Source organism: Phyllobates terribilis, unplaced genomic scaffold (genome assembly GCF_046119375.1).
Source record: "Phyllobates terribilis strain yellow unplaced genomic scaffold, ASM4611937v1 Scaffold_4__5_contigs__length_816908805, whole genome shotgun sequence".
NCBI classification, from domain to species: Eukaryota; Metazoa; Chordata; class Amphibia; order Anura; family Dendrobatidae; genus Phyllobates; species Phyllobates terribilis.
The window spans coordinates 801,196,847-801,222,027 of record NW_027362764.1 but is presented as its reverse complement, the minus strand read 5'-3'; the positions used below and the strand labels follow the sequence as shown (position 1 = coordinate 801,222,027).

Genomic DNA, 25,181 nt, shown 5'->3' with positions numbered 1-25,181 from the left:
ACGGGAGGGGTATGGCCTCAGGGCAGCCGACGTGGATGATGGGGGTAGCAGGAATCACTCAGAGACTATGCGGTGTAATTCAGGGTCTTTACTGGTGATAAAGATAGACCCTCCCGGAGTACTGGCTAGCGATCGGGGCCTGGTCAGTCCTTGAGCAGATGGGATCTCCCCTGGCCAGGCGGAGTTGTAGGCCTCCCAAACTGACTGTACTCTTCTGGCTACCTTGCTAGAGGCGGGTATAAGTAGCCCACGTCCCTGAGTGTACCGTGTGGTGCTCACCCGTATGGCCGGTGACTCGGGGCCTTCTAGTGGCGTCCGCTCCACGACGGCGGTGCTGGTCCCACGCGTGTGACCGTGCCTTCGGGTTTCTTGGCCAGAGGACCTGAAATCCCCTGCCGGGCGGTTTCTGCTGCTGGGTAAAGATTAGTCCCCACAGCCTCGGACTCCGGGTCCGGTGATAGCTTCTCAGTCAGGGCGAGCTCTGCAGCTGCCAGCCCCTGACTCCTTATAGCACTGCTCCCACAGAGCTCCTGATGTTCTTTTCCTATATCTGCTTCTCTTCTCTGTCTCTACTTCTTCTCTACTCACTAACCCTGCCTCAGCCCTAGGATTATATAGGTGAAGTCCTTCCCCTCCCAGGACTGGGCAGGAGGTGTGGCATGCATAGGATTCCTGACCAAGAGACCTCCCACCTGCTCTCAGACATAACATTGCTGTTACTGTGGAAACCAGACCCCTGGGGTGCCACACTTACATGGGGCTTCAGTCCCAGCATAGCCAACACAGGTTGGCATTTTTCAAACAAGATATCCGTGGCGGTGAGCAGGCCCTGTACGAAAGAATAGGGGCACCTCTGATGGGAGCATGGCCTGGCATGGCACCTGGGAGCCGGCGTAGCGGGTGATGTCATTTCTGGGGGCACGGCCTGATACAACATGGTGCCCTCACTCGATCCTGTGCATGATACCAGAATGAAGGAGCCTCTAACAAAATTGGATTTGAGGGATAAAAACCTCCCCTTACAACAGGATCATGCTGCAAAAGGAAGTCCAGATGGAGAACAATCTACCGAAGCAGCCCCTCCGACCTCGGTAGTCCTGCATCAGGGTTGATCCCTGTGTAATTTATCCTAAATGCCTGTATTTTTATTTATGTGTTTTATAGGACAGGCCTAAAAAAAGCACAGTCTAAGTCGAAGCACAAGGCGTGAGCATTATGCAAGTGCAAAGTAGCGCATTGAAAGAACCCTAGCTTAGTATCAGGATTATACAGCCATTCTGATGTGAATTTTCAAAGTGAGTATACCAGCATCATTAGGGCTAAGAAATCTGTTATGTATGCAGTTCATGATGTGAAATCACGTGACAGATTGGCTTAAGAAACCTCTGGAATGACTTTCTCCATTTATTATTACAAACCTGCGATAACATCTACAGGAGTTTCCCCTTCTGCTTCAGTAATAGATGGTGGATTGCCCCTCATCTTCTCAAATTCTGCTTGATCCCACGCATTATTCTTCGCCCTGCTATACCATATACAGTGGGTACAGAAAGTATTCAGACCCCTTTAAATTTTTCACTCTTTGTTTCATTGCAGCCATTTGGTAAATTCTAAAAAGTTCATTTTTTTCTCATTAAAGTGCACTCTGCACCCCATCTTGAATGAAAAATAACAGAAATGTAGAAATTTTTGCAAATTTATTAAAAGAAAAACTGAAATATCACATGGTCATAAGTATTCAGACCCTTTGCTCAGACTCATATTTAAGTCACATGCTGTCCATTTCCTTGTGATCCTCTTTGAGGTGGTTCTACTCCTTCAATGGAGTCCAGCTGTGTTTAATTAAACTGATAGGACTTGATTTGGAAAGGCACAGACCTGTCTATATAAGACCTCACAGCTCACAGTGCATGTCAGACCAAATGAGAATCATGAGCTCAAAGGAACTGCCCAAGGAGCTGAGAGACAGAATTGTGGCAAGGCACATATCTGGCCAAGGTTATAAAAGAATTTCTGCATTACTCAAGGTTCCTAAGAGCACAGTGGCCTCCATAATCCTTAAATGGAAGAAGTTTGGGACCACCAGAAGTTTTCCTAGACCTGACCGTCCAGCCAAACTGAGCAATCGTGGGAGGAGAGCCTTGGTGAGAGAGGTAAAGAAGAACCCCAAGATCACTGTGGCTGAGCTCCAGAGATGCAGTAGGGAGATGGGAGAAAGTTCCACAAAGTCAACTATCACTACAGCCCTCCACCAGTCAGGCCTTTATGGCAGAGTGGCCCGACGGAAGCCTCTCCTCAGTGCAAGACATATGAAAGCCCGCATAGAGTTTGCTCAAAAACACATGAAGGACTCCCAGACTATGAAAAATAAGATTCTCTGGTCTGATGAGACGAAGATAGAACTTTTTGGTGATAATTCTAAGCGGTATATGTGGAGAAAACTGCTCATCACCTGCCCAATACAATCCCAACAGTAAAACATGGTGGTGGAAGCATCATGCTATGGGGGTGTTTTTCAGCTTCAGGGACAGGGCGACTGGTTGCAATTGAAGGAAACATGAATGCGGCCAAGTATTGAGATATCCTGGATGAAAACCTCTTCCAGAGTGCTCTGGACCTCAGACTTGGCCGAAGGTTCACCTTCCAACAAGACAATGACCCTAAGCACACAGCTAAAATAACAAAGGAGCGGCTTCAGAACAACTCTGTGACCATTCTTGACTTGCCCAGACAGAGCCCTGACCTAAACCCAATTGAGCATCTCTGGAGAGACCTGAAAATGGCTGTCCACCAACGTTCACCGTCCAACCTGACGGAACTGGAGAGGATCTGCAAGGAAGAATGGCAGAGGATCCACAAATCCAGGGGTGAAAAACTTGTTGCATCATTCCCAAGAAGACTCAACAGGGGGCTTCTACTCAATACTGAGCAAAGGGTCTGAATACTTATGACCATGTGATATTTCAGGTTTTCTTTTTTTCTGTTTTTTCAGTGAAGATGGGGTGCAGAGTGGACTTTAATGAGAAAAAAATGAACTTTATAGAATTTACCAAATGGCTGCAATGAAACAAAGAGTGAAAAATGTAAAGGGGTCTGAATACTTTCCGTACCCACTGTATATCAGTTCAGTAAAATACAGCAGATAGATGGAAAAAAATCTGACATCAATATAAGAAACCACAAAAAAAAAAAAAAAAAAATCGATCGCCACATCAATGACAGAAGATTCAAAAAGGTCCACACACCTCAGTATGGAAGAATCTACCTGGTGATTGTCCTGGACGTTGTGGGCTTCCTACGAACGGTCCTGAAAATACATACAGCGATTGCGCAAGTATTCACCCCCCTTGGCATTATTCCAATGTGGAATTTCACGGCTTTTTTTTTTTTTTTTTTTTTTTTAGGGTTTGTATTTACAAAATGGGGAGAACCCCAGAAGGGACCCCTCTCCAACAAGCCATAAAACTTAGCTTTTATTTAATATTTGATTACAAATGCCTAGGGGTTATATATAAAAAACTCTTTGTCCCTAATCTGCCTTTAGTATTGTATAGTGGTATTTGTATTTCTACACACTTAGCGGCACCCGGGTTCCTTCATTCAAACGGCAGAATAGGACAAACTGTACTCATAGCACAAGTCCCCCCAACGTGGTTCACCGCATGTGCGGCGTCATCAGGGGATGGGACACCGGCAAAGATGGCTGCCAGTACTAAATGCCATATAATATATATATATATATATATATATATATATATATATATATATATATATATATATATATTAGTGTGTGAGCGATCAATGCAAATATAGGGAGTAACCCAGATGTATGTGTCACCAATCAATTGCATCAAAGCAATGAGCCAATCACCTCACACCTGGATAAAAGATGCATCCTGATACGTCAGTAATAAAGAAGCAGCTTGCTTAATTGTTGCCATAGGAGATATCCAACCAATGGGAGAACCCATTCATTCTGGGGTCCAATCATCGGGGAGTTTATCATTGGTGATGTCATAATGACCTGGCGTAATCTAAGGAGAACGCCCCTAGTAGAGCGTCACGAAGAAGCTGTACTGTGGCGCCATTAGGGGCGTTCTCCTTTGATTATCATATGGGGCGGCTTTTGGGTGTAATTCACCTCCCTGTCAGTGGCGCTTGTTATGCGCGCTGTAGTCCGGTAGGGATGCGGCTCAGGTCACGTGTGCGCTTCAAGTGCGGGATGTATACAGCAGTCTTGGTGTATCCTATGTTATATATATACAGCAGTCTTAGTGTATTGGCTCATAGAAAAAGGACAAATATTCAAAAAAACATCACAGAAAACGATACAGACTTACCAACACCAAAGTCCGATTACAAATGCTCTAGCAGGATGCATCAGACCCCATGATAAAAGGCGGGGGCAGCACAGGCGCAAAATACTGATGCAAACAGCCGCTCACTGACCTACCAATTCATGGAGGTGGTGGCTGTGTAGTATTAAACATGCACACAGATGGAGCTTGCATAGGACGCCAGTCACACAGATACATGTGATGCACAGTGTCTGGCTTACAGCCTATTGATGACGCCTATACTATTAGATCAGGTGGGCTGCCCAGCACTATATAAGTGCACCCCACAAAGACAGAAACCTAAGTTCACCCAACCAACACTAAAGGGCCTGGCTGCATCCTGCAGCCTTTGTTTCTCTCATGTTATGTATATACAGCAGTCTCTCCCATGTGATGTATATACAGCAGAACAGGTTCCCAGAATTCCAAGAGTCCAGATCCAAGTTTCGCACATTAATACATATATAGGTGCGCAGACGGCTTCTAAATGCTCTTTTATCCTTTATGATAAAAGGACGTTCATGTCGTATCCTATTAGTTACTCAGACATGCAATGATTAAAGATGCACAGTCTGAAACGCGTTTGCTATACTAATACCATTCTGGTTGGTTGTGACTTCCAGTCTTATATATTTTTAATTACTTAAATAAAACTTGAAGCTTTCCAAAGATTCTTGACACCGGAACGTACTCTTTTCCTAAGTTATCAGGCGGCTCTGCTGTTTCCGAGCCTCGGACTTCCACATGAGTGAGCTGATTTGTTCTTTTCTTGTTGCTCATAATAGGGGATACCTTCACAAATGCTGGGGGTATTAGTGCTAAGATCCCTAATAATCCCGAGTACTAGGGCTCTGAAGATACCCAAGTGAATGGAGTGATGGTCGATCATTTGCACATCCACCGGGGAGAAGAGCCCTCGTTCTTCTCGGCATTAGTGGGCACCCAATGACTAGACCCCTTATTTTTGTGATCACGCAACACGTTACCGTTTAGCCTTCGTCAGAATTTGGAACCCCGCAGGTTTGACAGCTCTAGTTTGAAAACTGTACTGCATTCATCTGACCTAGTTAGAGCAATTCTAAGACCGGCTGAGTCAATAGAAACATCTGAAGAACTTGCACTGATTTTTTTTAAAGTGGATTTTGCTGCTGCTGCAAAAATGGCCACTTTGCAGATAAGTCGCTGTCGCATGTGACCTGCATTGTAGTCTATGGCAAGTGAGTTGCGTGCGGTTGCGACAAAAAAAAAATCCAACTCGTTTGGAAACATTTGCAACTGTAATTCAGGTCGCAATGCAAAACCGTAAGAAGTAATTAGGTGGAAAGTCACAATGCGACACTATGATCTCAATCTCGCATGACGTGTAGCCGGAGCCAAATGGTCTTTACAAATTTGACAACATTTAGTCAGAGTGGCTGAGACCTAGTCATCAGGACGATACGGCCTAAGGAGGTGACCACACTTTTGACCCCGAGGAAGTGGGAGAGTCGACAGGTTGGTAAATTGGTGCCGTTGTGTACGAGGGCGCTGTCCGTCTGGTAACGCTGAATAACCACAATGAACTGTATAGGAAAAGGATTTACACAGTGCCAGGGAGAAAAAGCTCTTTATTCATTAAAAACAAGAAACACAAACTGTTCGGATGTGGGACAATTGCTGTGTTTTGTTAGCATCCATAGAACCAGAAAGTTTTTTGTAAAATAAAATCCCGCTTTTTTTTTAAGGTTTGCTTGTAACTTCTTCCAACATGTGAATACTCGCAGAGAGAACACGGGAGGAACGCGCCTTATTTAAACCTTGGACATTTGGTGTTGTTGCTTTTGTAGAAATGTGCGTTATTACCGGGTCTAGATCCAGAGCGGACGCCCACGAGACTGTGAAGGACCCAAGAAAACCTTCAAAAAAAGTTAGTTTCATCAAATGATTAATTGTCTCAGGCCGTTCTGTTTAACCCCTTGGCAACATCTGCCATACATGTACACACCACATGTATGGAGAAGGTTCAGAAATGTAAGCGCTTAGATGCCACAATCAATTGTGACAACGGTATTTAAGCGGTTGGACACAGGCGGGGGGAACGGTCACGGAAGACTGCAATTCTTCATCACTGCAGTAATGTATAGGCGAACAAGTGAGCACAGGTTCAAGTCCTCTAATAAAGTGTAAATATTTTACATATATTTGTAAAAAAAAAAAATAATAATATAATATAAAAAAAACATAAAATACAAATGAAAATCGCCCGCTTTGCTATTATATTTTGTGCAAAGTCTAAAAATTACAAAACCCAAACCTCCCCTCCTCTGACATTTAATATCACCGCTGTGTAACTGAACGAATACAAATATCTTAATATTTATCACACGGGGTGAATGCCGAAAGGAAAAAAAAACTGAAATGGCAGAATGGTTTTTGGTCACTTAATGTGTTTTGCTCTTACAGTATTTCCCACGTTACAGAAAAGAATATGGTTTGTTTTCAATGTGAATCCTTTGAGAAGTTTTAAAACTTGATTTCCTTATAAAACATTTTCCATATACAGATCATTAAAAAGCTTCTCTCCAGCGTGACTTCTGTCATGTTTAACGAGACTTGATTTATCCGTAAAGCTTTTCCCGCATAGTGAACAGGAATACGGCTTCTCTCCTGTGTGGCTTCTCATATGCTTAACATAATTTGATTTATCTGTAAAGAACTTCCCGCATACTGAACATGAATACGGCTTCACTCCGGTGTGAATTTTCTCATGTTTAACAAGACTTGATTTTTCTGTAAAGCATTTCCCACATTCTGAACACGAATACGGCTTCTCTCCTGTATGAATTCTCTCATGTTTAACAAGATCTGACTTATTTGTAAAGCATTTCCCACAGAGTAAACACGAGTACGGCTTCTCCCCTGTGTGAATTCTCTCATGTTTAACCAGATATGATTTTTTGGGGAAACTTTTCCCACAGAGTGAACATGAATACGGTTTCTCTCCTGTGTGACTTCTCTTATGTATAAAGAGACTTGATTTCTCTCTAAAGTACTTCCCACATAGTGAACATGAATACGGCTTTTCTCCCGTGTGAATTCTTTCGTGTATAACAAGGTTTGGTTTACCTGTAAAGCATTTACCACAAAGCGAACATGAGTACGGCTTCTCTCCTGTGTGGGTTCGCTCGTGTCTAACAAGATGTGATTTATTTCTAAAACATTTCCCACAATCTGAGCAGGAAAACGGCTTCTCTCCTGTGTGAATTTTTTGATGGTTAACAAGAATTGGTTTCGTTGTAAAATATTTCCCACATAATAAACATGGATACGGCTTCTCTAGTTCGTGAGTTCTCTCATTTTTACCTCGATTTGATTTCTCTAGAAAACGTTTTCCATGTTCTGGCTTTGGCTTCTCCCTCATGTGAATTTTCCTGTGTGTACAAAGAGCTGAACTTTTTGTAAACTGCTTTCCACATTCATTGCAGTGAAACTTCTTACCCCCTTTCTGTCCTGTACTCGTAGCAATCTGGGCTTGATCAGGAGAAGGTTCCTCATGATTATAGGGCTTATATGGTGGATCTATACTGTCAGGTCCTGGTTGTACATTAAGGGTAATGACGTTTTCTCCTGAGTAGTGCTGTATGAGATCTTCTACTGTGTAATTTAGTGACAGCATCAAGTTTTCATCAGCGTTCTTACTGGGATTTTCTGTTAGGGAGTAAGAAAAAAATATATATATTTTTTTTAAAAACACAAGAATAATAATGTATAACATTTATATTTCTACACCTTCGAAACGTGGTGCTGAAGAAGGACGTTATCAATACCAAAAGGATGGCAAGAAGAACATACAAATCAATTTTGGAACAAATCAAGCCAGACATGTTACCCGCAGCAAGGATCACCAAGCTAAGAATTGCCTACTGTGGACACATCATACGAAGAGAGCAAAACACTTGAGGACATTATGGTAGAAAGAATAGAAGGAACGAGGCGAAGAAGAAGACCAGCAACCCGATCGCTTGTTACCATCAAGTTAACAGTGGAGAAGACCCGGGTAGACTTATGTAGGCTGCACAAGATCGATCATCTATCAAGTCGCCGGTGCTCGAGATCGAGCTGAAGGCCGTTAAATTTTAGGCTGGAAATACAAATCTTGGGGGGAAAAAAAGGACTTCTCCTTGTAGATTAACCACTGGCTTTGGCTAAAAAGAACTGCGTGGAAAACAAAGTATGTTGGGGGAGGAGGGGGATTGGTTAATGCCTCCGGCACCATGTTCAGATCGCAAGGAGGAATCTTTGGACTAGGGAATGGCCTAGATCTATCACATGCTTTAATAAAGCTAGTTATCCATCTATTGCCAGCCCAGGTCACAGATATACAATGCCACTAAGGCCAAAATCTGCACTTTAAGAGTGCTAGTTGATAGCCCCAGCTCTAATCCTTTTGCAAGAACTTCTAGAATACATTTAAAAATCGAAATTTCCTCACTCCTTAACTAGTCAGGAACTTTTTCCAGGTCCTACCATATATTTTTGTCATTATCGGTTTTCTGCTCTTAAGTAAAAGTAGATACTAAACTTGGTGAAAACCCTCTCTGGATTAACAATGACCTTTCAAAATCCATGCTGTCAAGTGAAGACTCGCTGCTTGTGGAGCCCAGGATGAGTAGATCCAGGATTTCTGGTAAGATCCATGGATCAGAGATCGACATCCGCGCCATCCATGAAAACTACGGTCTTTTGGGCCAGAATGGGGCCATCAGAATTATCCTAGCCTGGTCTTCCCTGATCTTTCTTATAGTACTGTGGAGTTTGGAGTCGTGTCCGTTTTGGTGGAGTTGGAATAAAATGGACCGACTCCGAAAATATGTAATAAATTGGTACAGTAGTTCAATGCAGGATGTGCTGTCAATGATTTCATAAGAATTTGAGAAAGTTATGAAATGTCCTATAAATGTCTGTTCTGTTCCTGATCTAAGGATTTAGGCTTTTAGTTGAGATGAATCTGTGCTGCACTTTATGTCCACGCTCAGTAGTGAAGCTCCTCCTACCAATGCTGCACTTTATGTACACGCTCAGTAGTGAAGCTCCTCCTACCAGTGCTGCACTTTATGTCCACGCTCAGTAGTGAAGCTCCTCCTACCAGTGCTGCACTTTATGTACACGCTCAGTAGTGAAGCTCCTCCTACCAGTGCTGCACTTTATGTCCACGCTCAGTAGTGAAGCTCCTCCTACCAGTGCTGCACTTTATGTACACGCTCAGTAGTGAGGCTCCTCCTCTACAGATCAGAGGAAAAAGGGGAAGGAATGCCTTCCCTCATCTCAGAACTGCTAGAGGGAACAGGAAAACAGGAATAATAGCTTGATTGTTGTGTCATAATGGTGATGAAAAGCCTGATGTTACCATTTTACTACAGCAAATGAATCACTTAAACATGAGGCGTGTATGAGGGAGTCAGTCAGGGAAACTGAGGAGTCGGATGTTTGGCTTATCGACTCCACAGCCCTGTTTACTTAGTACTGCTGGAATCAGCATTACTGGAGGAAAGGCATAGTCTATTTTGAAGTTTCATGCAATCTGGAAGGCATCTGCTGCATGAAGCTTTTCCCTGTAATTTAGCAAGCAGAATTTTTTTTTTTATCTTCTTGTTCCGCCATGTGAATAAGTCTATACTTGGAAGGCCTACTATTTGCTTAAAGACTGTCGGATTCAGGGCCCATTCCTCCAGTCTTAGTCGATTGCGGCTTATGAAGTCTGCCCTGTCGTTCTCTTTCCCTTTTATGTGCAATGCTGTTAATGACAATAGATGCTTTTCTGCAATCTGGAAAAAATTCCTGAGTTGTCGCCATCAGGGAGCGAGATCTTGTTCCCACCTGATGGTAGATGTAAGCCACCGTTGTTCGATTGTCCGACAGGATATAAACATGACGGTTTCGGAGAAATGCGAGAAGAACGGTGGCTCAGTGGTTACGTCTACAGACTTGCAGCGCTGGGGTCCTGAGTTTAAATCCCACCAAGGGCAACATATGTAAGGAGTTTGCATGTTCTCCCCGTGTTTGCGTGGGTTTCCTCCGGGTTCTCTAGTTTCCTCCCACACTTCGAAGACATACTGATGATAATAATTTTTATTTATATAGCGCCAACAAATTCTGCAGCACTTTACAATTAAGCGGGGACATGTACAGACAATGAATTCAGTTTATACAGTTACATTAGGAGTGAGGGTCCGGCTGCTCGCTGCTTACATTCTACAAGGAAATGGGGGGGGGGACACAATAGGTGAGAAGTGCTTGTTATTTCAGGTCTGGCAATTATAATAAATAGGGATCTTCATATAAAGCTGTATGATCCGGTCATTAGCCAGTATGTTTAAGTGCAATACTCAAGTAACGAGTGCAGTTATCTTGTGCATGGAGGGTGTGGAGACAGATGAAGAGTAGGGAGCAGATTCTGAATAATATTTAGAAGGAGGGAGCAGGGGAAAGTTAGTTTACTGAATTGAAGTGGTAGGCTTGTTTAAAGAGATGGGTTTTTAAAGCGCGCTTTTAAAGCACTGATAGGGAATCTGGATTGTGAGCCCCAATGGGGACAGTGATGATGATGATGATGAGGTCTGTAAAGAGCTGTGAAATTAATGGCACTATATAAGTGAGTAAACTCAAATAAATAAATACATCCACACGCCAGCATGAGCCCCCACTGGACCTGCGGCGGCAGCGGCGCCTCCAGGACCCGACACCGGCACTACAAGCGCAGAACTGTTCTTCCAGGCAACTGAGATGGGAAGGGCCTGGACAAGTCTTTTCCTGCCGTTTCCGCACCTGACTCTCCAGAAACTGGTTCCCCATAAGGACAGGAAACCAACTAATGCGGGGGAGAGGTTCCTCCCTTTCATTCAGTAGGTTCCTGTCCCTGATGAGCGGATCCCCTCTCTCGTGTGGTGCTGTCATGGGGGAAAGGAAAAATTGTACAAGAAAACCAATGAGACTGTAACATCCCTATGCAGCAAAAGTTAATGGTTGCCCCTTAACCCTCCCCACACTCGGTCACTCCTCGTGCCCCCGCTGTTTCCCTGCAGCCATCCCTCACGCGTTGCTGATCGTTGACTTACAGGTACCGCTATTCTCCTTGCTTACTGATCAGCCAGACCGAGGCGGTGGGAGGGAAAAAAAGAGGTTTGTGATAGGATAAAAGTTTATCTGGTTCATCCAGACACTCAAGACAATGTTTGTTTTGGTTCATATCTTGTGCAAAAATTGTAAACCTTTCAGCAACGATTGCCAAAAATTGAGGCAAAAATTATGCGATGGCAGCGCTTTTACAGTAAAGAGGAGGGGTAAAAGCGCTACTACAGCAAATAGGAGCCTTCAGTGAAGCAGGGGGTCACGCACCACTGATATCAAAGGCTCAGGGGACCAAGAAAGAGAAATAGAGGGTCTCCAGAGGAGCAGGGTAACACTACCAATGGCCATGTACTTCCAACAGTAGCCACACTCCTGGGAGGGATATTCGAAATACAGGAAACAGAATACAAGGGGTTAAAGGTGATAGAAAATAAATGGCACCATAAAAATAAATAAATAATGAAGCTATGAATTCACTTTATAAGTTCAGTATGACATACCGGCGGTGACGTCTACTGGAATTTCCTCCTTGATCACACACGGAGGATCACACGTCATCCACTCATCATCCGATTCCACCTCCACTTTAACAATAGTCAGATCTGCTTCCTGATTTGACATCTGTAAGAGATAAGTGCAATATGGCAGATCGGAGGGAAAATCAGCAAACAGATCAACACGAGAAAATACCAAAACCGCACGCGGCCCGCCGGCAAAAGCGCACACCGGCCCGCCGGCAGAAGCGCACACCGGCCCGCCATGCAGATCTGTTATAGCGCCATCTACCTGCTGAGTCTCGGGGACATTGTGCTTTTCCTCTGGACTGTCCTGGGAATACACAGGACGGGGAGATCTCTTGGGTGGATTTCTCCTCCTAGATCCATCTGTGGGAGACACAAACACTCAGTGGTGGAATCCATGACCGGCTGGAGATCTGTCTGAGTATCACACACTTCTCTCATCACCTCCTGTTCCAGGATTGTTCACCCCTTAGCACCATTTGCTGTATATTTTTGGCAGATGTGTGCACTTGCTGTATGGCACATTCTCAGGAAGCATTTGGGAGGTTAGGAATGGGAGAGAGGGGGTCTGCTTCAGACACCCAACACACTCTTAAATGCATTAAAAAAAAAAAAAAAAAAATGATGAAAGTGCAAAAATCAAAACAGCCGTGTCTCCAAGGGGGGTTAATAAAAATGAGGGTGATTTAAAGGCAACTAGTGATGAGCGAGCATGCTCGTTACTCGAGATTTACGAGCATGCTCGGGTGTTTTCCGAGTATCTTCAGCGTGCTCGGGTGTTATGTTTGAGTCGTGCTGTGTGCATGATTTGCGACTGTTTGACAGCTTTAATACATGTGAGGAATGCTTATTTCTTAGGTATTCCTCGCATGTATTAAAGCTGAGTGATAACATGCAGATCATGTTATCACTCCCACAAGAACATGATAATAGGCTGTGAGGGCCGACTAGTCTGGGGAAACTAACGCCCATCGACTAGTCAAAGCCCTAATTAGCATAAGAAAAACAGAGATTATAAAGAGTTTTTTTTTAGCTCTAACAGGATAAAGGGCAGGTTAGGGAGGGAATTCAGTGATCCATATGTGAATGCTGCTGGGATGGAGGCAGGAGGACCTGACAGGTTCCCTTTAATATCTAATGTTCATATAGTGCAACAAGCTTAGACTGAACAGTCTTCAATATCGTCTAATGTCTCACAGCGGCTCAGGCGGTTGATAATTTCGTTTTTTATTGCAAGTATACAAAACAGAATTAGAGTTATGTGAGCAGTAGAGAGAAGTCAGGAAGGAAAGGCGAAGGGACCATTACAATGGATATCCGCAGGTCCGCTGACAGGAGGTGGACGCGGCGCCTGTGCACCCGGCTGAACGTGCACACGGGATTATGGCCGCTCTCTGACGTATACAATATATATTTCACACTATGTGATCTTACCGTCTCCTCCGCTGGATGATGGATATTTGCTTTCACAGTAGAAATTGTTGACAATTTTTAAAGGGAAACTGTCAGCAGATTTTTGCCATGTAATCTGAGAGCGGTTTTGCGGCTTCAATTCAATCAGTGTTTTATCAGTAGGAGATTATCACTACAGGACCAGTTGTCTCGTGCCTCCTGGTCCAGCCCTGCCCACAGCACTGATTAGCAGCTTCTGCCTACGGACAGTGAACACAAAAAGCAGCCAATCAGTGGTGTGGGTGGGGTTATACAGGGCTAAGCATTCTGAGCTCTGCAGCAGAGAAAACTGTGATGGTTTCAAAATAACGGCATGGTAGTGACACATCGCTGGAATCAGGGTCTCAGCCCCTATATCATGCTGCTGTCAGATGAAGCATTCCAATGTAGACACTTGATGGAAGGCTAACACATACACCAATGCTTACAAGTCTCCTCTTACCCTGTGATGTGCGGGGCTGGTCGTCCTCCATCATGACGTCCTCGTACAGATCCTTGTGTCCTTCTAGATACTCCCACTCCTCCGCGGAGAAATAGACGGTGATGTCCTGACACCTTACAGGAACCTGACACACAATGATAACGTCATTACCCAGAATCCCCCAGTCCCGCCCTGTATAATGTCCCAGCAGTCACCTCTCCGGTCAGCAGCTCAATTATCTTGTTGGTGAGTTCCAGAATCTTCTTCTTGCTCCTCTCATGTATTCGGGAGTGTGGGGGCGGGTCTATGATGGGGCCCCGCCTCCTGCTCCGCCCTCCTGACTCTTGGCTGCTGGGAGTCACACAGTCACCTGATGTCTTCTTCACTATTGTGTAATCCTGTGTATGGAGAGACGTCACAGAGTCCTTTCTGGATAATTGTCACCTCCCATTTCCACCCAAACGCCTCTCATTAAAGGGCACAGACCGGTCCAGAGCATGCGAGAGAGAGCAGGCAGCCGAATAATCAATGTCCTGACAGTTATCTATCGGGTGGTGTCCGCGTTACTCACGATTCTATTAACAGTTAATCTCTTTAACCTCTTCCCCACGACCTATGACGAAACAGTGCACCCCATGTCAGATCGCCACGTGTGGAGCCATCTCGGGCTGGGCTCATTGGAGAACATTACCACTATATACAGATGTATTTTGATATATATAAAAAGTGATTAAAAAAATAAAGTTTCTAAAAATATACATAAAAAAATAAAATCATTCTAATCATCCCCCCCCTTTTTCCAGCTTAAAGAAAAAATCTATATACAGTACAGACCAAAAGTTTGGACACACCTTCTCATTTAAAGAAATTTCTGTATTTTCATGACTATGAAAATTGTACATTCACACTGAAGGCATCAAAACTATGAATTAACACATGTGGAATTATATACTTAACAAAAAAGTGTGAAACAACTGAAAATATGTCTGATATTCTAGGGTCTTCACAGTAGCCACCTTTTGCTTTGATGACTGCTTTGCACACTCTTGGCATTCTCTTGATGAGCTTCAAGAGGTATTCACAGGTGTGTCCTGTCAGGTTTAATAAGTGGGATTTCTTGCCTTATAAATGGGGTTGGGACCATCAGTTGTGTTGTGCAGAAGTCAGGTGGATACACAGCTGATTATTCAGTAGGACTATCAGCTGTGTATCCACCTGACTTCTGCACAACACAACTGATGGTCCCAACCCCATTTATAAGGCAAGAAATCCCACTTATTAAATCTGACAGGGCACACCTGTGAAGTGAAAACCATTTCCGGTGACTACCTCTTGAAGCTCATCAAGAGAATGCCAAGAGTGTGCAAAGCAGTCATCAAAGCAAAAGGTGGCTACTTTGAAGAACCTAGAATATAAGACATATTTTCAGTTGTTTCACACTTTTTTGTTAAGTATATAATTCCACATGTGGTAATTCATAGTTTTGATGCCTTCAGTGTGAATGGACAATTCTCAGTCATGAAAATACAGAAAAATCTTTAAATGAGAAGGTGTGTCCAAACTTTTGGTCAATATAATACATACACACACACACACACACACACTCATTGGTGTTATATGTGAGGGGAGGTATGTGTCACTCCGGCTGCTAGCCTGTGTCAACTGAACCTACAACTTTTCTCCATCATGTTATGTGTTGGGGGTTAAGTTCACCTATAGGTTGTGGTTTGGTGTCAATGGCATAGAGACGGGTGGGACGTCATTCACCCCCTATCTCCCCTCAGGGTGTGGCTGAGCAAACTTAAATGCTTAGCTACTATTTTTTTGTTGTGTTTGGAGAGGCAAGGTCTCCAGACTGGGAAGCCATAACTCAGGAAGGAGCTGAAGGCTGTGTGGGCGAATCCCATACTCCTATACAATACAAGGCCGATTTTGCAAGTTTTCCCACCTACAAAGAATGGAGATGTCTGTAATTTTTATCGTAGGTCACTTCACTTGTGAGAGACAGAATCTAAAAAATAATACAAAAAAAATCACATTGTATGATTTTTATTGCATGAAATAAGTATTTGATCACCGACCAACCAGCAGAAATTCTGTCTTTCACAGACCTGTTGGGCTTTTTTTTTTAGAAGCCCTCCTACTGTGCACTCATTACCTGTATTAATTGCACCTGTTTGAGCTCGTTACCTGTATAAAAAGACACCTGTCCACACACTCATCAGTCACACTCGACCATGACCAAGACCAAAGAGCTGTCCAAGGACACCAGGGACAAAATTGTAGACCTGCACAAGGCTGGGATGGGCTACAGGACAATAGGCAGGCAGTTTGGTGAGAAGGCAACAACTTGTCACAATTATTAGAAAATGGAAGAAACACAAGATAACTGTCAATCTTCTTTGGTCTGGGGCTCCATGCAAGATCTCACCTCATGGGGTAAGGATGATTCTGAGAAAGGTCAGGAATCAGCCCAGAACTACATGGGAGGACCTGGTCACTGACCTGAAGAGAGCTGGGACCACAGTCTGAAAGATTACCATTAGTAACACACTACGCCGCAATGTCCCCCTGCTCATGTCTGCACATGTCCAGGCCCGTTTGAAACTTGCCAGCAACCAACTGGATGATCCAGAAGAAGCATGGGAGAAGGTTGTGTGGTCAGATGAGACCAAAATAGAACTTTTTGGTATGAACTCCACTCGCCGTGTTTGGAGGAAGAACTAGGATGAGTACAACCCCAAGAACAGTGTTCCAACCGTGAAGCATGGTGGGAGAAACATCATACTTTGAGGGTGCTTTTCTGCAAAGGGGACAGAACGACTAAACTGTATTGAAGGGAGGATGAATGGGGTCGTGTATCGTGAGATTTTGGCCAACAATCTCCTTCTCTCAGTAAGAGCACTGAAGATGTAATTGAAAACAAATGTTTCAATACCAAATATTACGTTATGTTTTTTTTATTGTATCAAATACTTATTTCATGCAATAAAATGCAAATTAATTACGTAAAAATCATACAAATGTGATTTACTAGATTTTACTATTGTACCTACGATAAAAATTACAGACATCTCCATCCTTTGGAAATGGGAAAACTTACAAAAATCGGCAGTGTATCAAATACTTATTTTCCCCACAGATAGATAGATACGAGTATATATCTATATCTATCTAATATTATACACACTGTATATTTATACTGAAGGAAAAATAAACAAATTTACATTCACCTTTGAATAAAAACATAAAAAAAGTTCTGGCTAGAATAGGAATAAAGACAAAAATTGTCTACGTCCTCTTAAGGTTAATGTAAGTCTTATAGATGTTCACCAGAGATGAGCGAGCACTAAAATGCTCGGAAGCTCGTTACTTGAACTGAGCAATTCCTAATGCTCGGGTGGTGGTTTCAAGTAACGAGAATAATAGGAGTCAATGGGAAATCCAAGCATTTTTTCCAGCAGACCCTACAAGGAGGTCTAGAGGGCAGTGAAAATTTTTGAAATGGATGGAAAAAGTGCTGAATGGAAGGAGAACAGAATGAGGAAGACCCCCTGAAGCATCTAGCTCCCAGACTGCTGCTGAGAACAATGGGGGTCGCACTTTTACTCCACTGACATTCAAAATCGACAAGAAATTGGAGTTTACAGGAAAAAAAAAACATGTATATTTCAGAGCAATTTATGAAGGAAGCAAGTGTCAGACATTAGGGACTCAGAGGGACACAGATACAGGAGGTACATCTTAGACCCATAAAGACTATGCACGAAGTGTAAATCCTGGCCAAAATTACAAGCAAGGACAATACACACTTGAAGGCATCAACTGCGGCGAGTCATAAAAAAATTAAGACAGTGCAGTTGTGGTATTTCTACACTCATTAAGGCTTTGCACAAAGTGCAAAGCCAGGAAAAAATTATGATTAGGGTCATGCAGTCATTCATAGACCCTAGAAGGTAACAACTGGCGGGCCTCATTCAAATATTAACCCCTTCATGACCGTAGCAATTTCCGTTTTTTGCATTTTTTGTTTTTTGCTCCCCTTCTTCCCGGAGCCAGAACTTTTTTTATTTTTCATTCAATATGGCCGTGTGAGGGCTTATTTTTTTTGCGGGACGAGTTGTACTTTTAAACGCCATCACTGGTTTTCCCATATTGTGTACTGGAAAACGGGAAAAAAAAAATTCCAAGTGCAGTGAAATTGCAAAAAAAAAATGCAATTCCACAGTTGTTTTTTTTTCTTTCCACATTCACTGGTTGCTAAAACTGACCTGTCATTATTATTCTCCAGGTCATTACGAGTCCGTAGACGCCAAACATGTACAGGTTCCTTTTTATTTAAGTGGTGAAAAAAAAATCCAAAATTTGCTAAAAATAAAAAAGGCACCATTTTCCGAGACCCGTAGCGTCTCCATTTTTTGGGATCTGGGGCCGAGTGATGGCTTATTTTCCTCACGCCGAGCTGATGTTTTTGTGGATACCATTTTGGGGTAGATCCGATGTTTTGATCGCCCGTTATTGCATTTAACGGCAATGTTGCGGCGACCAAAAAAAAGTAATTCTGCCGGTTGGAATTTTTTTCTCGTTACGCCGTTTACAGATCGGATTAATTTTTTTTTATATTGATAGATCGGGCGATTCTGAACGCGGCGATACCAAATATGTGTATGTAAGGCTTTTTTTTTTTTTAATTATTTTATTTTGAATGGGACAAAAGAAGGGTGATTTAAACTTTTATATTTTTTTAAAAAACAATTTGTTTTATTTTTTTTAAACTTTCTGCATGCTTCAATAGTCTCCATAGGAGACTAGAAGCTGCAGTTTTCTGATTGCTTCTACTAAATACAAGAGACGAGCAGATGGCCAGTATGCAGGAGAAATGCTCCTGTACGATGAGCGCCGACCACTAGGTGGCGCTCATAGCAATCTTTTCATGACAACTACAGGGGTCTGCTGCAGACCCCGGGTTGCCATGCCCACCCATCAGTGACCCGCGATCATGTGATGGGGTCACTAATGGGCCGGGCTAAGGTAGCGCTTCCAGCGTGAAGCTGTTAAATGCCGCTGTCAGAGATTGACAGCGGTATTTAACTTGTTAAAAGCTGCTGGTGGATCGCAATTCCACCCATGGCTGTTGCGGGCACATGTCAGCTGTAAGAATCAGCTGAAGCCCCTGCTGAACCGGCCTTTCCAACGTGGTGCATACTATTACTGACCACGTCGAAAAGGGGTTAAAAACACTTTATGTTCTGCTGTCATCTGGTGGTGTGGAAGAGTCGGCTCTAATCCAGGCTTTGTTCATTGTTCTGTGACAGAGCTTGTAAGCACTTCTGCTGACAGGCGAAAGCGCCATTCTTATGACCTCCCTGGTGGCACTAAAAACCCGCTCAGACAAGACGCTAGGGGCAGGACAGCACAACACCTCCAAGGCATACAGGGACAGCTCATGCCAGGTGTCCAGCTTTTAGACCCAATAACTGAAAGTTGCTGAGGAATTAGGGAGTACGCTGGTTTGGTCAGCCAGGTATTGCTTGACCATCTTTAAAAACTTTCCCATCATTGTCAAAATACCTGGTTATCAGGCCCTGGACGCTGGAAGGGTGTCATGAAATTTGCCCGGGCCTTTGACAGTGTGCCCCCGTCTCTGCTGTGTGTCTCTCTCGCCTCTCCTCCTTGGTTGGGCAAGGAAGCTTGCTCCCTGCCACTTGGACTGTATGATGGTCATTTTTTCAACATACAGTATTTTCCACAATGGCCTTCTGGTATAGCACCATTTTAGTAGACCTCTCCCCCTCAGGAAGAAGAGATGCAAAGTTCTCCTTGTAGCGGGGGTCTACCAGGGTGAACAACCAGTACATTTTGTGCAAGATGAATGTAACACAAGGGTCACGGGAAAGGCAGCGAAACATAAAGTCTGCCATATGTGCTAAGCTCCCTACAGCCAACACTTCCCTGTCTCCACCATGACGACGACTCTCCATTTCCTCCTCATTCCCATCCTTAGCCCATCCACGCAGGAGAGATGGGACGAAGGTTATGTGGTACTAGCCTCTGTTGTGCTAGCCGCCAGCTCCTGTTACTCCTCCTCAGCGTCCACCTCATTATTACCCAATCCGCGCTGAGCAGATGAGATGAGGCTGGGTAGAATTTCTTTGTCTCATGTCTTCCTCCATCTTCACTTGGTCCGCATGCATAGCTTCATGTTTGTGACTGTTTAAGTAGACACAGAAACGGGATCGTTGTGCTATGGCATCATCGCCGCTCACCATCTTTGTGGAGTCCTCAGTCTTGGAGAACCGCACACATGTCAGACATCCATGCCCACTCTTCAGTTGTTATGTGTGGAGGCTGACCATAATACCGACGGGCGTGTTGGAGATGGATTTCCACAACTGTCCTATGTGGCTCATAAAGCCTTGCCAGTATGTACAGTGTGGAGTTCCTGCGTGTGGGCACGTCGCACACCAGTTGGTGAGCTGGCACTTGCATGCGCAGCTGGTGCACTGCCAAAATGACAGCAGCTGTAGCCGACTTGAGTAAATGGGAACTGACGAGGCGTACCTTGACCAGAAGCTCTGACAAATCTGTTTTCAGAAAACGCTAAACAAGTTGAGCAGGTGTGCCAAGCTTAGTACGTGTGTGAGCTTGCCAAGCTTCACAGCTGCCAACAGGTTATGCCCATTACCACACACGACCATGTCTGGTTGGAGGTTCAGCAGAAAAAAACACAGATCCGTCTTGTCTGTTTTTCCTTTTAGTAACTACCGCGGTGGGCGGTTTGTCTCCTACACAAATTAGGTTCACCAGAGCCTGTTGCCGCTTCGCTGAGGCAGTATTGCAGAGCTTCCAGGTGATGTGGACAACGTGCTCTGAGATAGCACATCGGAGATGGAGTGGAGGATGAGCAGGAGGGGGTGCAGGAACCGGTGTAGGATGAGGGGGGGGGGGGGACCCTGATCGAAGTAGGGCCAGCAATCCACGGCGTCCGGAGCACATGTGCAGTGCCAGGGTGAGACTTGGCCCTGGCTTCCACAATGTTCACACTGTGTGCGGTCAAGAAAATGTAGCATCCCTGGCCACAAGCGCTTGTCCACGTGCCGGTCGTTAAGTGGTCAATGCCAGTAAGTGTGTTGGTAAGGGAACGGGTGACGTTCCTGGACACATGCTGGTACAAGGCGGGGATGCCACACTGTGAGAAAAAGTAGCAGCTGGGGACAGATTACCGAGGGACAGCTGCCACTATGAGCCGGTGGAAATCTTCTGTGTTAACAAGCCTAAATGGCAACATTTCCACGTCAAGCAGCCTTGAAAGTTCCCCGTTTAGCGTTTGGGCCTGTGGATGAATGGCTAGAAACTTTTTCGTTCCAAGGTCTGGGGTAGGAACAGCTGAACACTGTGCTGGGACAAGGATTTTGAAGTGCCTGATGATGGTGCCTCAGAATGTGCATGGAAAGGGGATTAGGAAGCACCTAAGCACAGGGCCAAGAGGCAGTGGTGTCACCCACTGGCACCAATCGTGGACTCAGCCGTTCGGCCCACCGAGTCGGGTGTTTAGGTAACATGTGCCTGATCATTCTGGTGGTGGTTAGGCCCCTGCTGATCTTGGTATGGCACAGGTTGAAAATGACCATTTTGTTTGTCTCAGAACGCTCTTTAAAAAAGTCCCAGACTGGGGAACACCTAACTTTTTGATGGAGAAATTCACGAGTGTCGGTGCTCTGCAGAACAGTTATCCGCCTTCTCCCTCTGGTCACCCCACTGCCTCTTCCTGCCTGTTTCGGTGCTGCAGATTTCTCCCCCTCAGCGCTGTTGGCCTCGCTCTACATGCCAGCTTCCCAGGTTGGATCGGTGACTTCGTCAGCCACCTCGTCTTCCACCACTGCACCCTGGTCCTCCTGACTTTGTGACTTAACAACAAGAATTAGCCACAACTGTGTCTCATCATCTTCCTCAAGACAAAATTTGCCGCTTCCCACTGTCATCTTCTTGTGGCTGTGACTGCTCTAAGTTTTGAGTATCACTAAACTGCATGTTCTCCTGTCCCTCTTGGAACAATGCAGGTTGAGAGGTCACAATCCAGAAATTATGTTGTAAATAGCTCCTCAGAGTGTCCTAGTGTGGGATCACTGGTCTCCTGGGACTCAAGATGGTGGGATGAAGGAGGATAAGGCTGAGGATTAAGTGATACAGACTGTAAAGCTGGTGAGACTGGACCATGTGGAAGACTGGGTGGTGCTCCAAGCATGCTGGAAGCATTATCTGCTTTTCAACCAACCACCTGTTCACACTGCTCTGGCTTCAGAAGTGGCGTACCGTGCCTCCCTGCAAAGTGGGACAGGAACCTGTGTGTCATGGATAGGCGTGTTTCTTGTGCTCCAGCAACAGGCGTAGTCACACCTGCTCCACGTCTTCTGTGTCTGCGTGCACCATCAGCAGCACTTCCACATCCCTTACCATCATTGTAAATAAGCCCCTGTACTTTGTGTCACACCCACCTCATTGTAGATTGTAAGCTCTTACGAGCAGGGTCATCATTATTTTTTCTTTCATTATTGTATTACCTTTAACTATGTTATTAATGACTGTAGTATATGAACCTCTGAATTGTAAAGCGCTGCAGACTAAGTTTGCGCTATATAAAGATTATTACTATTATCATTTTCTAATTGCTAGGTCTGATGAAACCAAGTTTATGTTTAATAAAATAAATAAAATTGTCACCTGCAGCAATCAAAGAGGTTTTTGGGAGTTTAATACCATCGTAATTTAACAGAAAGCATGCAAAAGAGCATGGATGACAAATTCAATCCAGAAAAATGTTTCAACGCTTTTTTGGAGTATTTGACATCACAGAAATGTACGACAAACCACGTAATTGTGTATGGGTGATAAATGTAACTCAGCAATTTCTTTTAAGGTTTGTTTGAAGTGTTATATATCACAGAAATGTACCCCAGACCACAGAATACTGTATGGGCGAGTAATGTTATCCAGAAAAAAAAATTAAAACTTTTTTGAAGTGTTATATAAACACCAAAATGTACAACAGAGCACGTAATACTCGATAGATCACACAGTATACTCCATTTTTTCACCCCTCCCAAAAAATGCTGCAATTACATATTTTGCAAGGGACTGCACAGACCTAATCCCTGTCTACAGACTGTATTCTCTCAATGCTGCTGCAACTCTCTCTCCCTCGGCTAAATGCAGAATGTATGAGATACAAACAGCAAAGCATGGGATTAGCCCATAGAAAGGCTCTTACTATGATGGTTCAGCTTCAGTATGATGGTATCAACACTACAGGACTCCGACTCGTACTGTGCACACACAGGCCTGGACAAGCACTCTCTCCCTCCAATAACAACTGCCACAGAACTGTGCAAAGGCGTCAGTGTGCAGAGCCGGGCGGCGCCTGTCCATTTATAACCCCTGCAGAGGTCAGACAGACAGCGAATCACAGTAATGCCACTACCAAGATGGCTACGGCATTACAGTGACTCACAGGCAATCCCTGCATGCTTATTGGCTGTGTAACAGGAGCTAAACATGCGAGGCGGGGATTCGAGATTGAAATCGAGCATGGCGAGCCTCGAGTGATATCCGAGTATCACCAAGCACGTTCGCTCATCCCTAATGTTCACCTCTCCGGTCAGAAGGTAGATCATCTCCATGGTGAAGTTTATCAGCCTCTTGGTGATCTCATTCTTGCCCTTCTCCATCCTCGGTCGATCGTTTATCAGGATAACAATGCAAGAACTCCGGAAGGTCTGGAGGAATCAAGCGCCGAGGGCACCTGCATGAAGGAAGACAAAGAACATCACCTGTGAATTACAGACCCCGACCTGCAAAAACGTTATTCCCCATAAATCGCATAAGTAATAAAATGTGTCTCCAGCGCCCCCCACACCGCTAACCTCCCACGGCCCCCCAGTATCTCCAGCACCCCCCACACCGCTAACCTCCCACGGCCCCCCAGTATCTCTGGCGCCCCCCACACCGCTAACCTCCCACGGCCCCCCAGTATCTCCGGCGCCCCCCACACCGCTAAGCTCCCACGGCCCCCCAGTATCTCCGGCGCCCCCCACACCGCTAAGCTCCCACGGCCCCCCTGTATCTCCGGCGCCCCCCACACCGCTAACCTCCCACGGCCCCCCTGTATCTCCAGCGCCCCCCACACCGCTAACCTCCCACAGCCCCCCTGTATCTCCAGCGCCCCCCACACCGCTAACCTCCCACAGCCCCCCTGTATCTCCAGCGCCCCCCACACCGCTAACCTCCCACGGCCCCCCTGTATCTCCAGCGCCCCCCACACCGCTAACCTCCCACTGCCCCCCTGTATCTCCAGCGCCCCCCACACCGCTAACCTCCCACGGCCCCCCTGTATCTCCAGCGCCCCCCACACCGCTAACCTCCCACGGCCCCCCTGTATCTCCAGCGCCCCCCACACCGCTAACCTCCCACGGCCCCCCTGTATCTCCAGCGCCCCCCACACCGCTAACCTCCCACGGCCCCCCTGTATCTCCAGCGCCCCCCACACCGCTAACCTCCCACGGCCCCCCTGTATCTCCAGCGCCCCCCACACCGCTAACCTCCCACGGCCCCCCTGTATCTCCAGCGCCCCCCACACCGCTAACCTCCCACAGCCCCCTGTATCTCCAGCGCCCCCCACACCGCTAACCTCCCACAGCCCCCCTGTATCTCCAGCGCCCCCCACACCGCTAACCTCCCCACAGCCCCCCTATATCTCCGGCGCCCCGCCTCTGTGCCGCAGCTGCTGCGCTCCTCTTCCCGGCTCCTCCCTCTGCCTATCTCACCTCTTGCACCTTCGGTTTCCTCAGAAAGTCACGTGATCCGCTACAGGTCGGACTTTACCTGCTGCTCATCTTCTGCTGTAGAGCGGAATAGTTGAAGGACCTTTGATGACGTCAGTAGGAGGTGACGAGCCTTAAGAGGCGTGGTTTAGCAGTGATGAGTATAGAGGGCTGTAGCTAAAGGCCCTGTGATGACGTCACCAAGTGAGAGGGCGGATCTCAGCCTTAGGGAGGAGCTGTGAGGCGGTCATGTGACGTGAGGGGCGGAGCTTCCGTGCGGTAGTGCGTGGATGTGACCTGCTGGGTCTTGTAGTTCTCTTTTTCTTCCGCAGTTCTCGTGTTGTTTTCCTCCCCGTCCTCCAGCCGTCATCATGTTGTTGCCATTTTTCTCCTTAAGTTCTTACCTGTACGAGGCTCGTTGTGTGACGAGTTGTAGTTTCCTCAGACGTCGCTCGTTTCTCCATAATCAGAGAGAAAAATCCGGAAATGTGGCGAAAATAAAAAAAATCCTGCTCTTCATCTTCAT

The 25,181-nt window shown here is 45.4% G+C and overlaps 1 protein-coding gene across 3 annotated transcripts; it reads right to left on the bottom strand.

Moving 5' to 3' along the window:
- Positions 1 to 5,927: 5,927 nt before the first annotated feature.
- Positions 5,928 to 24,831, bottom strand: LOC141266105 (uncharacterized). 3 transcript variants are annotated; one of them, XM_073680042.1, is made up of 7 exons: positions 24,659 to 24,810; positions 23,486 to 23,637; positions 14,054 to 14,236; positions 13,860 to 13,983; positions 12,231 to 12,328; positions 11,945 to 12,065; positions 5,928 to 8,024 (listed from the first exon to the last, which is right to left on the bottom strand). In XM_073680042.1, exons 2-7 carry the CDS (start codon positions 23,561 to 23,563, stop codon positions 6,856 to 6,858), a joined length of 1,773 nt encoding a protein of 590 aa, XP_073536143.1. In that variant the 5' UTR covers positions 23,564 to 23,637; positions 24,659 to 24,810; the 3' UTR covers positions 5,928 to 6,855. The 3 variants fall into 3 exon arrangements, with proteins under 3 accessions (XP_073536143.1, XP_073536142.1, XP_073536141.1); XM_073680041.1 differs by having other exon boundaries at positions 11,945 to 12,328; positions 24,717 to 24,831; XM_073680040.1 differs by having other exon boundaries at positions 11,945 to 12,328.
- Between the last annotated feature and the right edge of the window lie 350 nt (positions 24,832 to 25,181).